Consider the following 17266-nt stretch of genomic DNA (forward strand, 5'->3'; position numbering starts at 1 on the left):
GGTGTGCAATCACTTTAAACATGTTACACATTCACAATAAGTCATAATACATATTTGGTGATTTGGAAAAGGGATTTTGTTTTCTAGCATTACATAATCAAGCTGTAATTAATCTCAGTGACTAGATGTGGAGTAAAATACCTCTAGGGGCGTTGGTCTGGGTAACGGAGATTGCTGGAGAGAACACCCAAAGGAACAGAGAGAGGTTTCTGGGTAAGAAATGGCAATGAAGGCAGGGCTGACTATAGTGTCTCTCCAGAGACAGCAAACACAGAGGGTTTGTGTAAACCGAGATAGGAGTGGCTCTGAAGCGTCTGGCTACCGCCGGGAAACTCTGTGCCAAAGTTTCCAAGTTCAGCCCTGCCATATTATTTCTGCCTGCTTTTGAAGGCAGTGGAAAAGAATGTAGCACATTCTGTCTGATGGGGAAGTCTGGAACGCCATCATTTTCCCTGAAGTACACATAGAGATGGATTATGTTTAGACTAGGATTCTAAAAACTGTGCTGAAATTCTAATAGTGCAGCTAATGAGACAAGGTGACGGTGCATCATCATCATACAGACAGCCGTTTTTAAACTCGGGATCAAGGAAGTCATCTCATCTCCTGAGTCTGACAGTTCAATATATACAAATCATTGTATTTCTAATTTATGTTCAATACACTTGTCCAAAAAAAGAATATATATATTATATATATATATATATATATATATATATGATAAATATCTGTGATCGGCCTCCCAACAATCCTTTTAAGATGGACCTTTGCTAAAATCTTCAACTCACTGCACAATGTAATGGCTGATCAGAAGAAATTAGTTTAGTTTAGAGTGTGTATTTTTAATATTCATTTGGAGGGAGTTTTCTCCCTCGGATGTGACAGTACATTTGGGTGGTCTTGGATTGTAAACTGTAGCTAGACAAAATACATATGCTTTTTTTATAAGGTTTGTTTTACCAGAATAAATTATAAATATCCAGTTTTTAAATGCTGGCCAAAAAAATTATTTTCTCAAAGGAAAGCATGATTATACATCATCTAATCTTGTTTACTTTAAGCAAACTGAAGCCATGTGGCCACTCGTCCTGCCACAACCAACTACGCAACAAATCCTATCACTTCGTACTTTTGCATTTCTCAATATTTCTTTACATTTCTTGTTAAGACTAGAGACAATCAACTAGTTGATTACAAAAAACATAAAATAATTTGTCATCTTGTTGCCAAATATTTCAGTTGACTATGAGAACTGGTAATATATGCCCATGCTTTAAAGATATATTCTGCTTAGAAGCAGTCATGGCTTATCGATCCTCTAATTGTCTGCTTTTAAAAGATACATGACAAGAGATCTTCCCAGATGCACACTAATGAATAAATAAAAGCCTATGGCTATGTGCATGGGGCAGATTTATGGTTATATGGTGAGCTTTGTGCCTTTTAGAGAGGTGCAATCTCTCCAAGGATGAATATCAGGAAGGCTTTTACTGTGTTTGATATGTCACACAAAGACAAGTGGATAACAATCATTTCATGCAGCTTCTTGTGTACACAAACAAATGCCACCTTGTCATTTGGTTCAAAATAAAGGAGTGTCTCATAGAGGAGGCTGCCCAAGAAATTCAAGTGATAAAATAATTTTCATATTTGTTTTGTCTTTCCACAAAGGACCTTGGAACAAGAATCAATATTTACTTTAAGAGCCAAACTCTTAAAGGGATAGATCACCTAAAATAGAAAATTCTGTCATCACTTACTCACCCTCATGTCATTCCAAACCTGTATGACTTTCTTATTTTGAAAAAGATCTCAAGTTTTAATAGGGTGTTGTTTGAACCTCATTTACTTTCAAAAAATATCTTATTTTCTGTTCCGCAGAAGAAATAAAATGTCATACAGTTTTGGGACAACATTAAGGTAAGTAAATGATGACGCCATTTTCGTATTTTAGCTGAACTATCCCTTTAAGAGCAGCATTCATGGTGCCTACCATACTACAAGTGTTCGGTAGCATAAATAACTTCTGCCTCATTAAACTGTCCCGTCAAAACAAATTTTCCACAGATTCACAGAGATACAACACAACATAGGGGCCACATTACCAGCCCACATGTGAAGCCTGTAATGAGGTCATTAATCAAAGTCAGGCATGTGTGGGAACTTGATTAAACACAACAGTGAAGCCCAAGAAACCTCAAGCTGTTTCACTGCTGTCTATTTTGAGCTGATCTTTAAGAATCAAGAGCCCTGACTGAGCAACACCCTTGAGCACACCTACATAAAAATGAGGAGAATGCGTTTAAATGCACAACCATATAGACTGGGTATGGAAGGGCCAGTCGGACAGGTCTATGGCAGTGGTGTTTGTCAACGTCATCCTTTCAAATTGATCTAATATCAGTACAGTTCTCACGTCTACCGTAATTGTATAGACAGGGTGAAATGAGCCGGGAGTCTCAGCGGATTGGTTTGCTGTGGTCAGGCCTGTGTGCACGAGTTGCTCACAATGTCAGACTCAGGGAAGAGTAAACAGAACCAGCAGAGGAATGTTTCGGATCAGGGACTCTTACACATAGCCAACGGGAAATGGGAGCTGGCAAGTGACAAGAAGAAATCTCCCAGTTTCCAACTGAGTAATGGTTCTGATCAGAAACAGCAAACAGAGATATCGCATTAGTGCCGCTGCCAAGGACACAGCTCGATCACTCAGATAGTCAGACAGCTTTCATTTACTTAATTAGTGATGTTAAATGAAAGTACCTTTGAATTCATATAAATAATTGTTCAATACTGTTTCAGGATGCGGAACAGGTCATGTTGTGTTATAAAAAACATTTTATTACATTATATTATATTACATGTTATATTAAAATTAAGACTTATGTATAAATTTGGGCATGTGTTGATTTATTTTTTGCATAACACCACAAAACATCAACATTATCCATCTTTTATAATTATTTCAAAATTATTTATAATTATTTTCAAAATTATATCTGCCCTCTCTCCTCCAGGCCAGCACGCGCTACTCCCTCTAACCCCTGGTTATCCGAGGTTCTTCGTGAACACCGGACCAAACTCAGGGCAACGGAGAGGAAATGGCGCAAATCAAAAGACATGTCTGACCTGAGCATGTATCAATCTCTGTTCTCTTCCTTTTCTGTTGATGTTCATGCTGCGAAATCTTCATATTTCCACAACAAGATCAACAGTGACTCTAACACACGAACACTTTTCAAGACATTCAACTCTCTCCTCTGTCCACCTCCACCATCACCCACCTCCTCTTTAACTGCTGACGATTTCGCTAACTTCTTCACCAACAAAACAACAACTATCAGCAGTCAGTTCTCAGCTCCACACACACAGGAACCCAGACCATCCTCTCCCACTACCAAAAACCTTCTCTTCACTAACCGAGGAATAAGTATCTAAACTCCTCCTCTCCAGTCATCCTACCACCTGCCATCTATACCCCATCCCCTCACACCTTCTACAAGCCACCTTACCACACTTCTACCAGCACTCACACACATCATCAACTCATCACTCCATACTGGCATTTTCCCAACAGCATTCAAGCAGGCTCGGGTAACATCACTGCTTAAAAAAACAACATTAAACACATCACTTTTAGAGAATTACAGACCTGTCTGTCTCTCCTACCATTCATTGCGAAAACACTTGAACGAGTTAATTTCAACCAAGTGTCATCTTTCCTGTCTCTGACCAACCAGCTAGATGTCAACCAATCTGGCTTCAAGAAAGGCCATTCAACCGAGACTGCACTACTGTCGGTCACAGAAGCCCTGCGGATAGCAAAAGCTGCTTCCAAATCATCAGTTTTCATTCTCCTTGATCTTTCTGCTGCCTTCGACACTGTGAATCATCAGATCCTTCTGTCCACCCTCTCATCACTGGGCATCAAAGGAACTTCCCTCCACTGGTTTGAATCCTATCTCACAGGTAGGTCCTTCAGGGTCGCATGGAGAGGCGAGGTATCCAAAGCACATCAACTGACCACAGGGGTTCCTCAGGGTTCAGTTCTTGGACCACTCCTCTTCTCCATTTACACCACATCACTGGGACCCACCATACAGGCACATGGTTTCTCTTGACATTGCTATGCTGATGATACACAGCTCTACCTCTCATTTCAACCAGATGATCCCACAGTAGCTGCACGTATCTCAAGCTGTCTGGAGGACATCTCGGCATGGATGAAGGAACATCACCTGCAGCTCAACCTTGCAAAGACTGAGCTTCTCGTCCTCCCTGCCAATCCATCTCTACAGCACGACTTCATTATCCAGCTAGAGTCATCCTCAATCACCCCATGAAGGTCGGTCAGAAATCTTGGAGTAATATTTGATGACCGGCTGTCCTTCACAGACCAAATTACGAAGACAGCTCGATCATGTAGGTTTTCAATGTATAACATCAGGAAGACCAGACATTTCCTAACGGAGCATGCAACACAATATCTCGTCCAGGCCCTGGTTATTTCTAGCCTTGATTACTGCAATGCTCTTCTGGCTGGACTTCCATCATGTGTGAGGCAGCCTGCCTTGTCTTTACTGAGCCCAAAAGGGCCCATGTCACTCCTCTCCTCATCTCACTGCACTGGCTAGTGGCTACCACTCTCTGCTCGCATCAAATTCAAGGCTTTGACACTTGCTTACAGATCTACCACAGACTCAGCTCCCTCCTACTTTCACTCAATCCTACAAGTCTACACCCCTACCAGAAGCCTACGATCGGTCAATGAGCGACGGCTCGTGGTACCATCACAGCGAGACTCAAAATCGCTCTCCAGAACATTCTCAATCACGGTTCCATGCTGGTGGAATGATCTCCCCACCCTCAACCCTAATGCAGAATCCCTGACAGCATTCAAAAGACAACTGAAAACTCATCTCTTCCGTGAGTACTTCACATAATTTTTTTTTAAAAATAAAAAAAACTTTCCTTCTCCTTTAAATCCTCCCTTGTCTTTTTTTTTTTTTTGCTACTCTGAGCAATGCCTGAACTTTGTATTTTGAGCACTTCTTGCGTTGTACTTGCCTCTTCACGATGACTCGCTTGCTTTAGTCCTCAGTTGTAAGTCGCTTTGGATAATAGTCTGCTAAATGACTAAATGTAAATGTAATGTAAATTTAGACTTAAGGTGAAAATTTCCATCTGCACCAATTACATAATATAATTACAGTTTTAATCTAAAATACAATTATAAAAATACATTTTTAGATTTATTTTTCGATGTCAATACCAAATGATTTTGAGCTGTGGGTCCATGCCATCTTATTTAAAAAAAAGTTCCATAAAAACCTTACCCTCTCTTCAGAAATTTTTTTGTTATTTGTTTGTTCTGGTTAAGGAACGACTTCACCAAAATATTTAAATAAATCATTTTTAAAACATACAAAAATAAAAAATATAGTGACTCATGTGACTCATTCCTCTGACAACTATATAACCCCAGCTTTACCCTGTTACTTTGCATGAACTTAAAGGGTTAGTTCACCCAAAAATGAAAATTGTGTCATTAATGACTCACCCTCATGTCGTTCCAAGCCCGTAAGACCTCCGTTCATCTTCGGAACACAGTTTAAGATATTTTAGATTCAGTCCGAGAGCTTTTTGTCCCTCCATTGAAAATCTATGTACGGTATGCTTGTCCAGAAAGGCAATAAAGACATCATCAAAGTAGTCCATGTGATCTCAGGGGGTTAGTTAGAATTTTTTGAAGCATCGAAAATACATTTTGTTCCAAAAATAACAAAAACGACGACTTTATTCAGCATTGTATTCTCTTCCGGTTCTGTTGTCAATCCGCGTTCATGAGTCCGCTGACGTAAGACGAGCTGACGTGTTATCTGGTGCGCCCGAGCTTCGTTTACAGTCTGAGGGAGACGCGCGCTGTAAACAAAACAATCTTTGCAAACATGTCTAAGGAGTTCGACACAGGGGAAGACTTGCATTTTTTTTTAACCAGACATATTTATTTGAACCCGAATACATGGATGCACCAGATAAAACGTCAGCAGCGTCTTACGTCAGCAGCGTCACTGGCCTTGTGAACGCGGATTGACAACAGAACCGGAAGAGAATACAATGCTGAATAAAGTCATCGGTTTTGTTATTTTTGGAACAAAATGTATTTTCGGTGCTTCAAAAAAATCTAACTAACCCCCTGAGGTCACGTGGACTACTTTGATGATGTCTTTTTTGCCTTTCTGGACAAGGACAGTATACCGTACATAGATTTTCAATGGAGGGACAGAAAACTCTCGGACTAAATCTAAAATACCTTAAACTGTGTTCCGAAGATGAACGGAGGTCTTACGGGCTTGGAACGACATGAGGATGAGTCATTAATGACATAATTTTCATTTTTGGGTGAACTAACCCTTTAAAGGGGTAGTTCACCCAAAAATGAAAATTCTGTCAGTATTTACTCACCCTCATGTTGTTCCAACCCCGTAAGACCTTCGTTCATCTTCGGAACACGAATTAAGATATTTTGTATTAAATCTGAGAGCTGGATCACTCCTCCATAGGCTTCTTAAGGGACTGAAACTTGCCAGCCCCGAAAAGTTATTAAAGACATCGTTAAAATAGTCCAAGTGACTACAGTCCTCTAGTCAGTTAACATAGTGTAATAGCGTAGAGCTACGTCACACGTAGGCTCACTATTGGCCGACACTGGTCATGTCTGTGATGCGTGTGACGTACAACAACAGAAGCTTAGCTATTATACTAGTGAACTGACTCGAGACCCACAGAGAAGGAAATAATCGGTTTAAATAAAGTAGTTATTTTTGTTTTTTGCGCACAAATAGTATTCTCGTCGTTTGATAAACTTAAGATTGAGCCACTGTAGTCACTTGGACTATTTTAACGATGTCTTTAATAACTTTTCTGGGAACAAGTTTCAATTCCTTAGAAGCCTATGGAGGAGTGATCCAGCTCTCAGATTTAATCAAAAATATCTTAATTTGTGATCCGAAGATGAACCAAGGTCTTACAGGGTTGGAACAACATGAGGGTGAGTAAATACTGACAGAATTTTCATTTTTGGGTGAACTATCCCTTTAATGTATAAATGTGCTGAAAAACACATATATGCATATTATAATCAGCATTCAGAATACAGAAATGTAAAGTTTGCACTATATTTTATTGCAAAAATAAGCATGTATTTTATTTAAAACTATTTATTACTTATTTTGTCTATGAAGGACAGAAGCTGAACACATATGCTGACCTACTTAATGTATAACATCGTGCTGTAGAGAAGGTCCAACAAATTGAGTTAAAGGGGTTTTGAAGTGAATGGTCACCCAAATACATGCTTCTAGCTTTTACGTAGCTCTTTTAGAGGTTTATCAAAAGCACAAATATTTACATTCCTCCAAACATGTGGATCAGGCACCGCACATGCTCAACTGTATGATCTCTCAACTCATTTTGAAAATGACAAAAGAGTTTAAAAAGGCTCAGCAAGAGACTCCGCAAGAAGGAAAACATTTTTTCATTGTTTTAAGCATCAAAACAGAAATTATTTCAATGGTTCTGGCCCTCATTGCCTGACATCAATAAAACACTGAGTGTTTATTCAATTGAGAAAAGTTTTCTCCCATAATTCTTTGCATTGTTGAAAGTATTTTTTATAATCACTGCTAACCACTGAAAATAAGCTAAAGCAAATGACTAGAAAACAATATTAGCAACAGCTTTATCTGGCAATGGCTGATTGGCCCTCATATGAAAGAAGAGCTTTGTAAATCATACTTCCTCTGGGAAATGGCACAGGATAAATATGGTTGGCCTTATGCACCGTGGAAAACATTGAGATGACCGAGGCAATGATGGGTCAGATTAAAGTCCTGTTCAAACTGAAGATCTGATGGTTTATAGCTTTTTATTCAGCTTTAATATTCAACAGCATTAGGCAGCATGTCACTGTCTGCACTCCCATTGGCTGCTGCTCCATCACATCGCTAGTCAGCATAAAGCTTTGAAAAATCTTATCTTGGCCAATTAGGCTAGTCATTAAAGTGGTCTGACTTGACAACTGATGCCAAAATCTTTATTCAGTCTATATTCAATCTTTAAACACATTATTCATTCATTGTTATGAATGTACCAATGTGTTGTCAATTTCAACTCTACTATATTTTGATAGCAGCTATGTAATGTAATCAATGTGAAATATTCGTGAATGTCAGATTGTGTATTTGAGCCAGGACATTAAAGGGTTAGTTCGCCCATTTAAGACATGAAGTTGTATGGAATCCTTACCAGCACTATAGTGCATACACACTGACCCACTCTGTAGTCACCTCCCTGGTCAGAGTTTTGGCCGCTGGAAGTTTTTCAAGAAAGTACTCCCGGTTAGTTTCCGGGGCCTCAAAAGTGTGTGTTTTTATGTGAAAAAATTATTTGCGTTTCAAAGCTTGATTAATTTAACACACAAAAAACACGCCGGTCAAAATTCATACCTCAGTTTTAATCGTCAATATTTTTTTCCATTTCTATCAATCCGCGCTGCTGTCAACAGTGCGCACGTTCCGATCAGCTGTTGATAGCGCGACTCGCTGACAACATGTCTGACTGCGAAACTTCTGATGATGAAACCAATTTTAGCACAATGTCAGACGGAACAGATGAGGATGAAAGTAATTTTATCACAACGCCAAAGGGATACCTTTATGAACCGGAGTATACCGATGCCGAACTTGTGTGTGTGTTCAATCAAATAGTTTTCTCAGCAAATTGTACCTATATCCCTATTGACTGTTTTTATATTAGACATCTTTTCACGTGTTTTCCACTGGAGTCTAAACATCATCTTGTTTACCGTACAGTTTAGACATGGGATCTTAAAGTTAGTAAATAACGTTAGAGCTTACCTGTGGTACTGGTACAGCAAAACTCTTTAAAATCTTTTTCTTTTCTTTTTCCTCCTTGGTTGGAGATGTAGGCTAATCGTCTTCGCTGAAGTGAGCACTGCACACACGATAATCCTTGATTCTGGATATTTTAGCTCCCGCAGAGTAGCCAATGGCAACCAGCCAACGCTGTCTTTTCTACTTTTTACGTCGTTTCGTAATCGATTGTGTAAACACTATCGAAGAGCTGATCGGAACGTGCACACTGTTGACATTGACAGCAGCGCGGATTGATAGAAATTGAAAGAAAATAGTGCCCATTAAAACTGAGGTATGAATTTTGACCGGCGTGTTTTTTGTGTGTTAAATTAATCAAGCTTTGAAACGCAAATAATTTTTTCACCTAAAAACGCACAGTTTTGAGGCCCCGGAAACTAACCGGGAGTACTTTCTTGAAAAACTTCCAGCGGCCAGAACTCTGACCAGGGAGGTGACTACAGAGTGGGTCAGTGTGTATGCACTATAGTGCTGGTATGGATTCCATACAACTTCATGTCTTAAATGGGCGAACTAACCCTTTAAGATGTCTTAGTCAATGAATTTCAGAGCAGTTTCCCATCAATGATAAAGCATAGCCTATGCAAATACATGACTAGGATACAGACACTGATCATGTCAGTGAACAAACACTGTATGTCACAGGCTCTGCTGGAGGAAAAAGAGAAACATGGGTTCAAAGAGTCACGGTCAGTTTTGCAGATAAACAGAGACACTGTTGAGCTAAAACTGACCGGTTTGAGGAAACATTGCAGTGATATTTGGGCCAGAAATGCATAACATGAAGGTGAAGCATCTTCCTCTTAACGTTTGTACTTGCACTCTTAAAAAATAAAGGTTCCAAAAGGGGTTTTTCGCAGCGATGCCATAGAAGAAACATTTTTGGTTCTCCAAGGAACCTACCAGTGAACAGTCTTAACAGAACTTTTTTTCTAAGCATGTAGAACATTTTCCTACTATAAACAACCTTTTGTGCATTGGAAAGGTTCCACTAAAACCATTAAAAATAATGATTATTTAATGGCATCTATCGTTCCATAAAGTACCTTTAACATGCATGGAACCTTTCCATAGCACAAATGGTTTCTTATAGTGGAAAAGGGTTCTTTATATTATTAAAATGTTCTTAACACCAAGAAAAAATGGTTCTTTTAAGAACTGTTCACTAAAAGGTAGTTTGGGGAATCAACATTTTTGAACCCTTTATTTTTAAGAGTGAAGGTTTTTCATGGCATCATAGATGCCAAAAAATAACCTTTACTTAAGTGTATGCCAGGAAAGAGACTGGCAATATGATATAATATGAAATAACCTTAAAATGTTTTGATATAAATCCTCTTTTAAACAAAGCACTGTTATGACCTTGCCTGTAATGTTCTCACATTTCGCATTTATCTCTAAGGCATGTGAGAATATTTGAACACAAGTCATTCTGTCACCCTGAGTTGAGTTTGCGGAGTAAACACAGCTTAGTCAGCCCACGGTCACCTCAACAGAAACTATACAGCAAACAGAAACACAAAAACACCAGCTCATAACTCTGTTTTCTACTATTTCTTCACGAACAAGAAAATGTAGTACAAATCTAATTCTACAATATCCAACTAAGATACTAAATAGCCGTTTAAATCATTATGGCTTTTATTGCAGTTTAAACAAATGATGAGCTGTTCTTTCAGTAAGCAAACATGAGCCATGAATTTGCACATACTGTATATTATTAACTAGAGAGCACGCATTCGGTCTGTTTATGAGGCACACAAGCATACTGTTTATCTACTCTCAAAACTGAACAATGTTTGATATCATGTTTTCACCAGTCCCCTTGACCTGCTTTCAGAAGACGGTACCAGTGAACTCACATAAGAGACTAATTCAGATGAGAGAAACAGGAGAGGCAAGGTGAGAGGAGCCGAACGTGAGCTGGCAGGAGCACAGTGACAATGATCTCATTTTACAGCTGACAGCACATCTCTCAAAACCAACTCCTTAAAGAAACTGGGCATTAGATTGCTCTGCATTAGAGTCTAATCATCTTTTTATGCAGATGAAGTGAGATTACACATGAGTAATCAAAAGAAAAATACTGTTAAAACCGTGGCCTAGTGGTTATAGCACCCATATCCAGATTGGTTAAAGCATTAAAGCGTTCATTCTTTCTCCTTCTCTTTACCTATGAAGCATTATTTTTGGTCTTTCTAAACTATTTTTACCAATAAAATGTTTTTTGAAAAGTGTCATGCTTACAGTATGTAAAATACAGTAAAAACTGTAATATTTAGAAATGACTCCAGTCTTCAGTGTCACGTGATCCTTCAAAAAATTCTCCTAATATGCTGATTTAGTGATCAAGAAACATTTCTTGTTTTGAAAATGCTGAAAACAGTTGTGCTGCTTAATACTCAGTAAAAGAGTAAGAAAAGGTGCTTTATAGCCTAAGCTGCGAGGTATCTGCATAAAGAAGCAGATACACTGCTGGCTAATCATAGATCTGTAATGTCTGTATAAAAGGTGTTTATTGGGTTTGAACTTGTTTTGAGGATGGCACTCTTGGCATTGCTTGAAGATCTTACTGCGCGTGCTCTCAGACAAGAACGGGTCTTTAAAGAGTGTCATTGTTTGCTGAGTGTGACAAAAGAAATAAGGTGTGCGGAATGCCCTTACATAGACATGGTTTTGGTGTTTTTTTAATGTAAATTACTTACCTCGAGCACGCAGACGCTCATTTACTGTAGAATACTCCAATTCATAAACATTAGAACGAGGTTAAGAACTAATTAATGCGCATACGCACGTATTGTGAATTAGGCCGAAAGTTTTGGTGAGATGTTCGCATAAATACGAATTATTAGTGAATGAGACCCACTGACCCTACACTTTTTTGAACAGTAGTGTATGTGGACAGGGGCGCTGTAATATGGGGGAAGGTTAGGATGATCGCAAGGGCACTGATCAAAGAGAGGGCCTGACGGTGAACATCCCTCCTGGAACATGATCACGATTTCTACAGAGGCACCCCTGTATGTGGATGGCTTATAGGTGATGAGGCACTGGAGTCCAACAAAATTAATTTTCATGATCTCAAGAAAGTGACTTCACTCCACATTTAACAGGGCTGAAGTCAATAGAAACATTCAAAGACTCACCCGAAAGAAAAGAAGGGCAAATATGTCAATCAACATATGGTGCACATCACAAAGAAAACACCAATAGAGAATTTCAATTAAGGGTTTATTTCAGTCTAACTGATGTTTTCCTTCATCCTTTTCATCTTGTTCAGTAAACAAACCATATAAATCTTAACTTGAACACCTCAGTGGATATTATCTTTTATATCTAATCTACTGGGAGTGAAGTTCTGAATTGGATGTTTTTAACAATCTCAGTTAAGTGTCGTTCAGAACCAACAATAAAACAGCATCAAAGAGGCCAGCTGATATTGAGGGATATTCATTGCCATGACTGGAATATGTTCATGTGGAAAAATAACCCCCCTGAATGAAAGGACTGACTTATGGGGACCACAGATGTCAGCCATCCTGCTAGATCTTTCTCTTGTTTAGGTGAGGGCTGCTGACTCTTTCAGAAAGAGTCTGGATTCCTCAGCAATCCCGTGGCGGTGTGACATAGATGCTTTGAATAGGGGGATGTTACTCAACATGTACCGCCCCTCTGTAGCTCTTAATGCAAAACATATGCTGCCATACTGACCTACTATTCAGGACTTGGCAGAGAAAGAAAGAAGACAAGAGAAGCTAGTGCAAAAAAGAAAGTGAACCAAGCTACCATGCTACTACAGCTAAACCTGTAACGCAACTTCTGAAATATGGAGACCAAACAAACAGGACCCAGATAGACACTGGAGGGGAAACAAGAACAATCTTGCTTTTGATGCCTTGTGTTCAGCCTAATCGTGGTCAATATCAGCAAACATGGCCTAATAATACTATACTACTACACACAAAGCTTTATGAATTATTTTTCTAAAAACAGCAGATCAGGCATATAGGTAACTAAGTGATATATTACATAATAAACCTAAATTCCTCTTTCACAGCTGGTATAAATCATAAAATTAGGTACTGTTGTGTAACATACATTAACCGATGATTCAGTTTTCGGAAATCATTCCATATCCTTTGAGCTGTCATGAGTAGAGTAGACTCATGAGTAATGATGAGTAGTTTTGACAAACTTTATAACCAAAAAGTAGACTCATAAAGGATACTCTGACGTAAAACTGCAGTCAAAACAAATAGCTCAAAACTCCCTATTAATTACACACACACGCACACGCACGCACGCACACACACACACACACACACACACACACACACACACACACACACACACACACACACACACACACACACACACACACACACACACACACACACACACACACACACACACACACACACACACACACAATCACTGTTGGTTTTAGCCTCATTTATAGAAGCTGTCAGAACATCTTAATGGACCACTTATAAGTAACTGTAATATTGTGACCACATGAACACAGCCAACCACAAGTATCCTTTTCTTTGCATGAAAATGCTTTATGAAGACCGAATTATAATATCGTAATACATACTAAATACCAGAGGCAGCACAGAGACTATACAGAAAGGGTTTGTCCCATATTTGCAAAGCCCAAGGGAAAACTGGTTCTACCGGTTACATGGCTTGCAGAGAATGTCTATGTGTGCGCTGAAGAGACGGCTGAACTGGATTTGCTGGTTTTTCACCTGATCTGTAACAGTTCTTTACCAGCTGACAGGCCGAAAAGGACACTGAATGTGAGAAAGCATCTTGCCATGGAATCCGGGATCATACAAAGCCGAAAACAATCAAGCGTAACATATTGCTTGAGGAGCTATGAAAAACTGTGTCCTTTCCCACCAAAACAAGAGGAAACAGTCTCATTGTGGACACACGAATAAGCACACACACTTATTCAAAGCAGAACCCAACCCATCCTTATGGGCATGAGTACGGAAGTAAGTTTCACAGGGGACTAAATCTACCTGGATCTCTCTGTGTGCTGTAACCATGGACACTAATGTGTGTGACTTGCAGTGTTCCACTATTACGTAACACTATGTCAGGATGACATGAAAGAATATGTTAATAATGAGTGAAGATCAACATACTACAATGTGTGTAACTGACACAATGATCTGAGAAAGTGGAAATGCAATAGTGATCTCTATCGATTTAAGCATGTCTGAAGCCTCAATAAAAACACAGTGCCAAAAAATATAAAAAAAGAAACTGGGTTGTAAGCAGGACCAGTATAAATCGCTACAACCTGTTCAGGAGGGGTGGGAGAGGGAGGCTGTTTCTGTCTAACTGAACAATAGATGCAAACAATAGCTAAATATGACACCCAACTGATGGTGTTTGTCCAGTAGACCAGACACCACTTATATGATATGTTCATAATAATAACGTGGCCTTATAGAATAAAAAAAGTAATCTTAAAATGTGCATAAGGTGCATGTACATTTACAAATCCATGATAGGACTATATTTAAATGTCTTCTAGAATGAAAAAAAAAAACGTTTAGTAGAAGTTTGTACTTGTTTTGATCACACTGAAAAGCTTTTTATCTGAATTTTAAGCATTTATGATGTCATGTAGACTACATATATTAGTAGGCTAGCCTATTAGATTTCGTTAATGGTCACATCCATAGGGATGAGACTATAGAAAGAAGTTGAAAATAATAACACCAAGCATAAGCATTCTGCATGTCGATAAGGATGCTGGAAGCAGTAGCCTATGTCCCTTGTGTTTATCTCTGGGCGATAGGCGACTGTGATGAGAAATACATTTTCACTCACCATTTTTTATTCGTTTTTCACAGCGCAGCCGATCTTCTGTTATAATCCGTTTACTATATTAAAATAAACCTGTTGAAATTCTCGGTGTGATGTCACTGTCTCTTTTGGCCTCTCGTGTTGTTTAATGTCTCCTCAGGACCAGTGTCGCCGCTCCATAATAGTGTATACCGCACCGGTAAACTCGAGCGCACTGACTGACTGTACTGCAGTGAGCGTCTGCTCTACAATACAAAGTTAAACTTTGTGGCTGCTGCTGCTTGACGGAATCAAAGAGGCAAACAACCCATAAATGGAGAATTTCGTGCGTTGCCTTTGGCCAATAGGATCGCAGTGCGTCATTCCGAAGGGAATCCCACCAGATGATTTCAGGCTTATTAAAGCGTGTCCTAAATGCGCAGTGTGACTGCGTAAAATAAATGACTACATCACTGCAATGAACTTTAGGTAGAATTCAATATTATTTAAGCAAATTTTATTGTTGTATGTATGTATGTATGTATAAAATTATGTATATGCAATAGTAATTTCTGTTTAGGCCTATGTATTAGATTTTTAACTTTTCAAATAAAAATCTTTCCCCCATCCATAACCATGTAAACTTAAATTCATCTTTTAGCAGATCATTTTTAAAGGGAAACATTTAAAATGGAAAAAAGAAGAAAAAAAAGAACCTTTTTGAGAGAAACTAGTGACAGATCATGTTCATGAATGGGAGTCAAACCTAGGCTAATAAACCATGACGGCTTAACAAAATACTTCACCCTAACCACTCCCTTTTTTAATTTATGATGTTAAAAAAAAAGATGTATATTCCAAATAAATGCTAATGTATCATGATTTTAGAATGATTAGAATGATTTCTAATAGGACCATGTGACACTGAAGCCTGGAGTAATAGCTGCTGAAAATTGTAAAATAGATAAATAAAAAATAGAAAACAGAAAATTTTAATTGCAATAGCCTAATATTTTACAATATTACTGTTCTCATTTATGATCATGTAAATCCAGTCTTGGTGAACATGAGACTTTAAAAACAGTTTTAAAAATCTTACCGCCCATTACAAGCCAATTACAATTGGATTATAACATTTTATATTTGTATTTGAGTAAGGGTATTCTGAGTAAAGCAGAAATATATTTTCATCATGTGACTGCAGGGGAAACTGAGAGGCTGCTCACTGCAGAGCCATGGGTGGAGCATGAAGTCTAGCTCCCCCTCTCTGGATGTAATTTGGGCGTAATGGTGTCCAATCCTGCTCCTGGAGGGCGTTTGTCCTGCAAAGGTTAGCTCAAACACAACTGAACCAGCTAATTAAGGCCTTAGGCATACACACTTCCAAGCAGGTGTGTTGAGGCAAGTTAGAACTAAACTCTGCAGGACAGTGACCCTCCAGGACTGAGTTTGAAATCCCCTGCTCTAGTCTAACCCTACCCATAACTTTATCCCTCCACTCATAAGATCCACAGAGCTGGTGCTTGGGCTAGGTCAAGCTCAACATGACGTTCAGAAAAGGGGAGCTGGAAGTCAAGCTCTGTGGCCTTATAGAGACTGTGCGTGCAGGATTCAGATCATTCCAGCAGATGGCGCTAAGAGTACAATAATACACTCAAGCTAAAATATGCACGATATGAAAACTATCTCTTCATGCATACTGTTTTCGAAATTGCAACGCAATTGCGAATCATTTAAATAGTGGGCTTTTGAAATAATTATAAATGTGTTCTCTGCATTCGAATATATACATTTCTACTAGGCTAAATTCCACCTCAAAGTTGACATATTCACTCAAAAAAAATAATGTAATATATTTTTTCTAATGTTATGGACAATTTGAATATTTAAAAAAAAAACGCTCCAATGGTCCAGAGGGCTCGCCATAGCTCACTCCTCCTGTTTTTGTGGTCCAGAGCTCAAGCACGCTGCACCTCCCCATTTCGCCTTTAATAAACATGGCTGAACTGAAAACGGACGGTGAATTATAGAACTGAGCCCGTCTGCACACCACTACAGGACTCACACACACTCAAACTGTTGAATCAAGACGACTGAGCATGACGTGAATGTTTAGAGTGGGAAACTAAAGCAGCAAAAGTTTGAGTTTGACAGCCGCTAACGAAGAGACTTTTGGAGAGACCAGATCCAGCTGAGATATTACTGCATGCACAACAGAGACTAAAAACTGCTTTTGCATTTATGGAAATGATGCATGTAATCACATCAACTGCTGAAGAAACCCTGGATTTAAAGGTTTAAGTAACCTAAAACAGTTTGGCTTACATTTTAAGAGTTTTAAAACGCTCTTATATGGATTTACAGGTTGCGTTTTTGTGAAATCGCCCGGTTTAAATTATGTTCTCCGGTAAACAAACGAAGCCTACTTTTAAGTCTTATCTTCCTCCACTTCAGGTGAGTGAGACACTAGCATGCTAACGACTAGCAGCTAAAGACATAGTCATTAG

General features: G+C 38.9%; 2 protein-coding genes across 4 annotated transcripts in view; one reads left to right on the forward strand and one right to left on the reverse strand.

Annotated features, from left to right (window-relative positions):
* Positions 1-15072, reverse strand: part of myo1ea (myosin IEa) — a 55753-nt gene extending 40681 nt beyond the window's left edge. For all 3 annotated transcript variants that reach the window (XM_077228590.1, XM_077228589.1, XM_077228588.1), the window contains exon 1: positions 14805-15072. In XM_077228590.1, the coding sequence (XP_077084705.1) occupies positions 14805-14807 (3 nt within the window). In that variant the 5' untranslated portion in view covers positions 14808-15072. The remainder of the gene's footprint in view (positions 1-14804) is intronic.
* Positions 15073-16705: 1633 nt separating this feature from the next.
* Positions 16706-17266, forward strand: part of mtmr10 (myotubularin related protein 10) — a 36842-nt gene continuing 36281 nt past the window's right edge. Inside the window, exon 1 of the mRNA XM_077228606.1 lies at positions 16706-17213. Coding sequence (XP_077084721.1) covers positions 17157-17213 — 57 coding nt within the window. The 5' untranslated portion in view covers positions 16706-17156. The remainder of the gene's footprint in view (positions 17214-17266) is intronic.

This window comes from Siphateles boraxobius, unplaced genomic scaffold (assembly GCF_051911475.1).
Source record: "Siphateles boraxobius isolate OS27281-9 unplaced genomic scaffold, OSU_SipBor_1 130, whole genome shotgun sequence".
Taxonomy (NCBI): domain Eukaryota; kingdom Metazoa; phylum Chordata; class Actinopteri; order Cypriniformes; family Leuciscidae; genus Siphateles; species Siphateles boraxobius.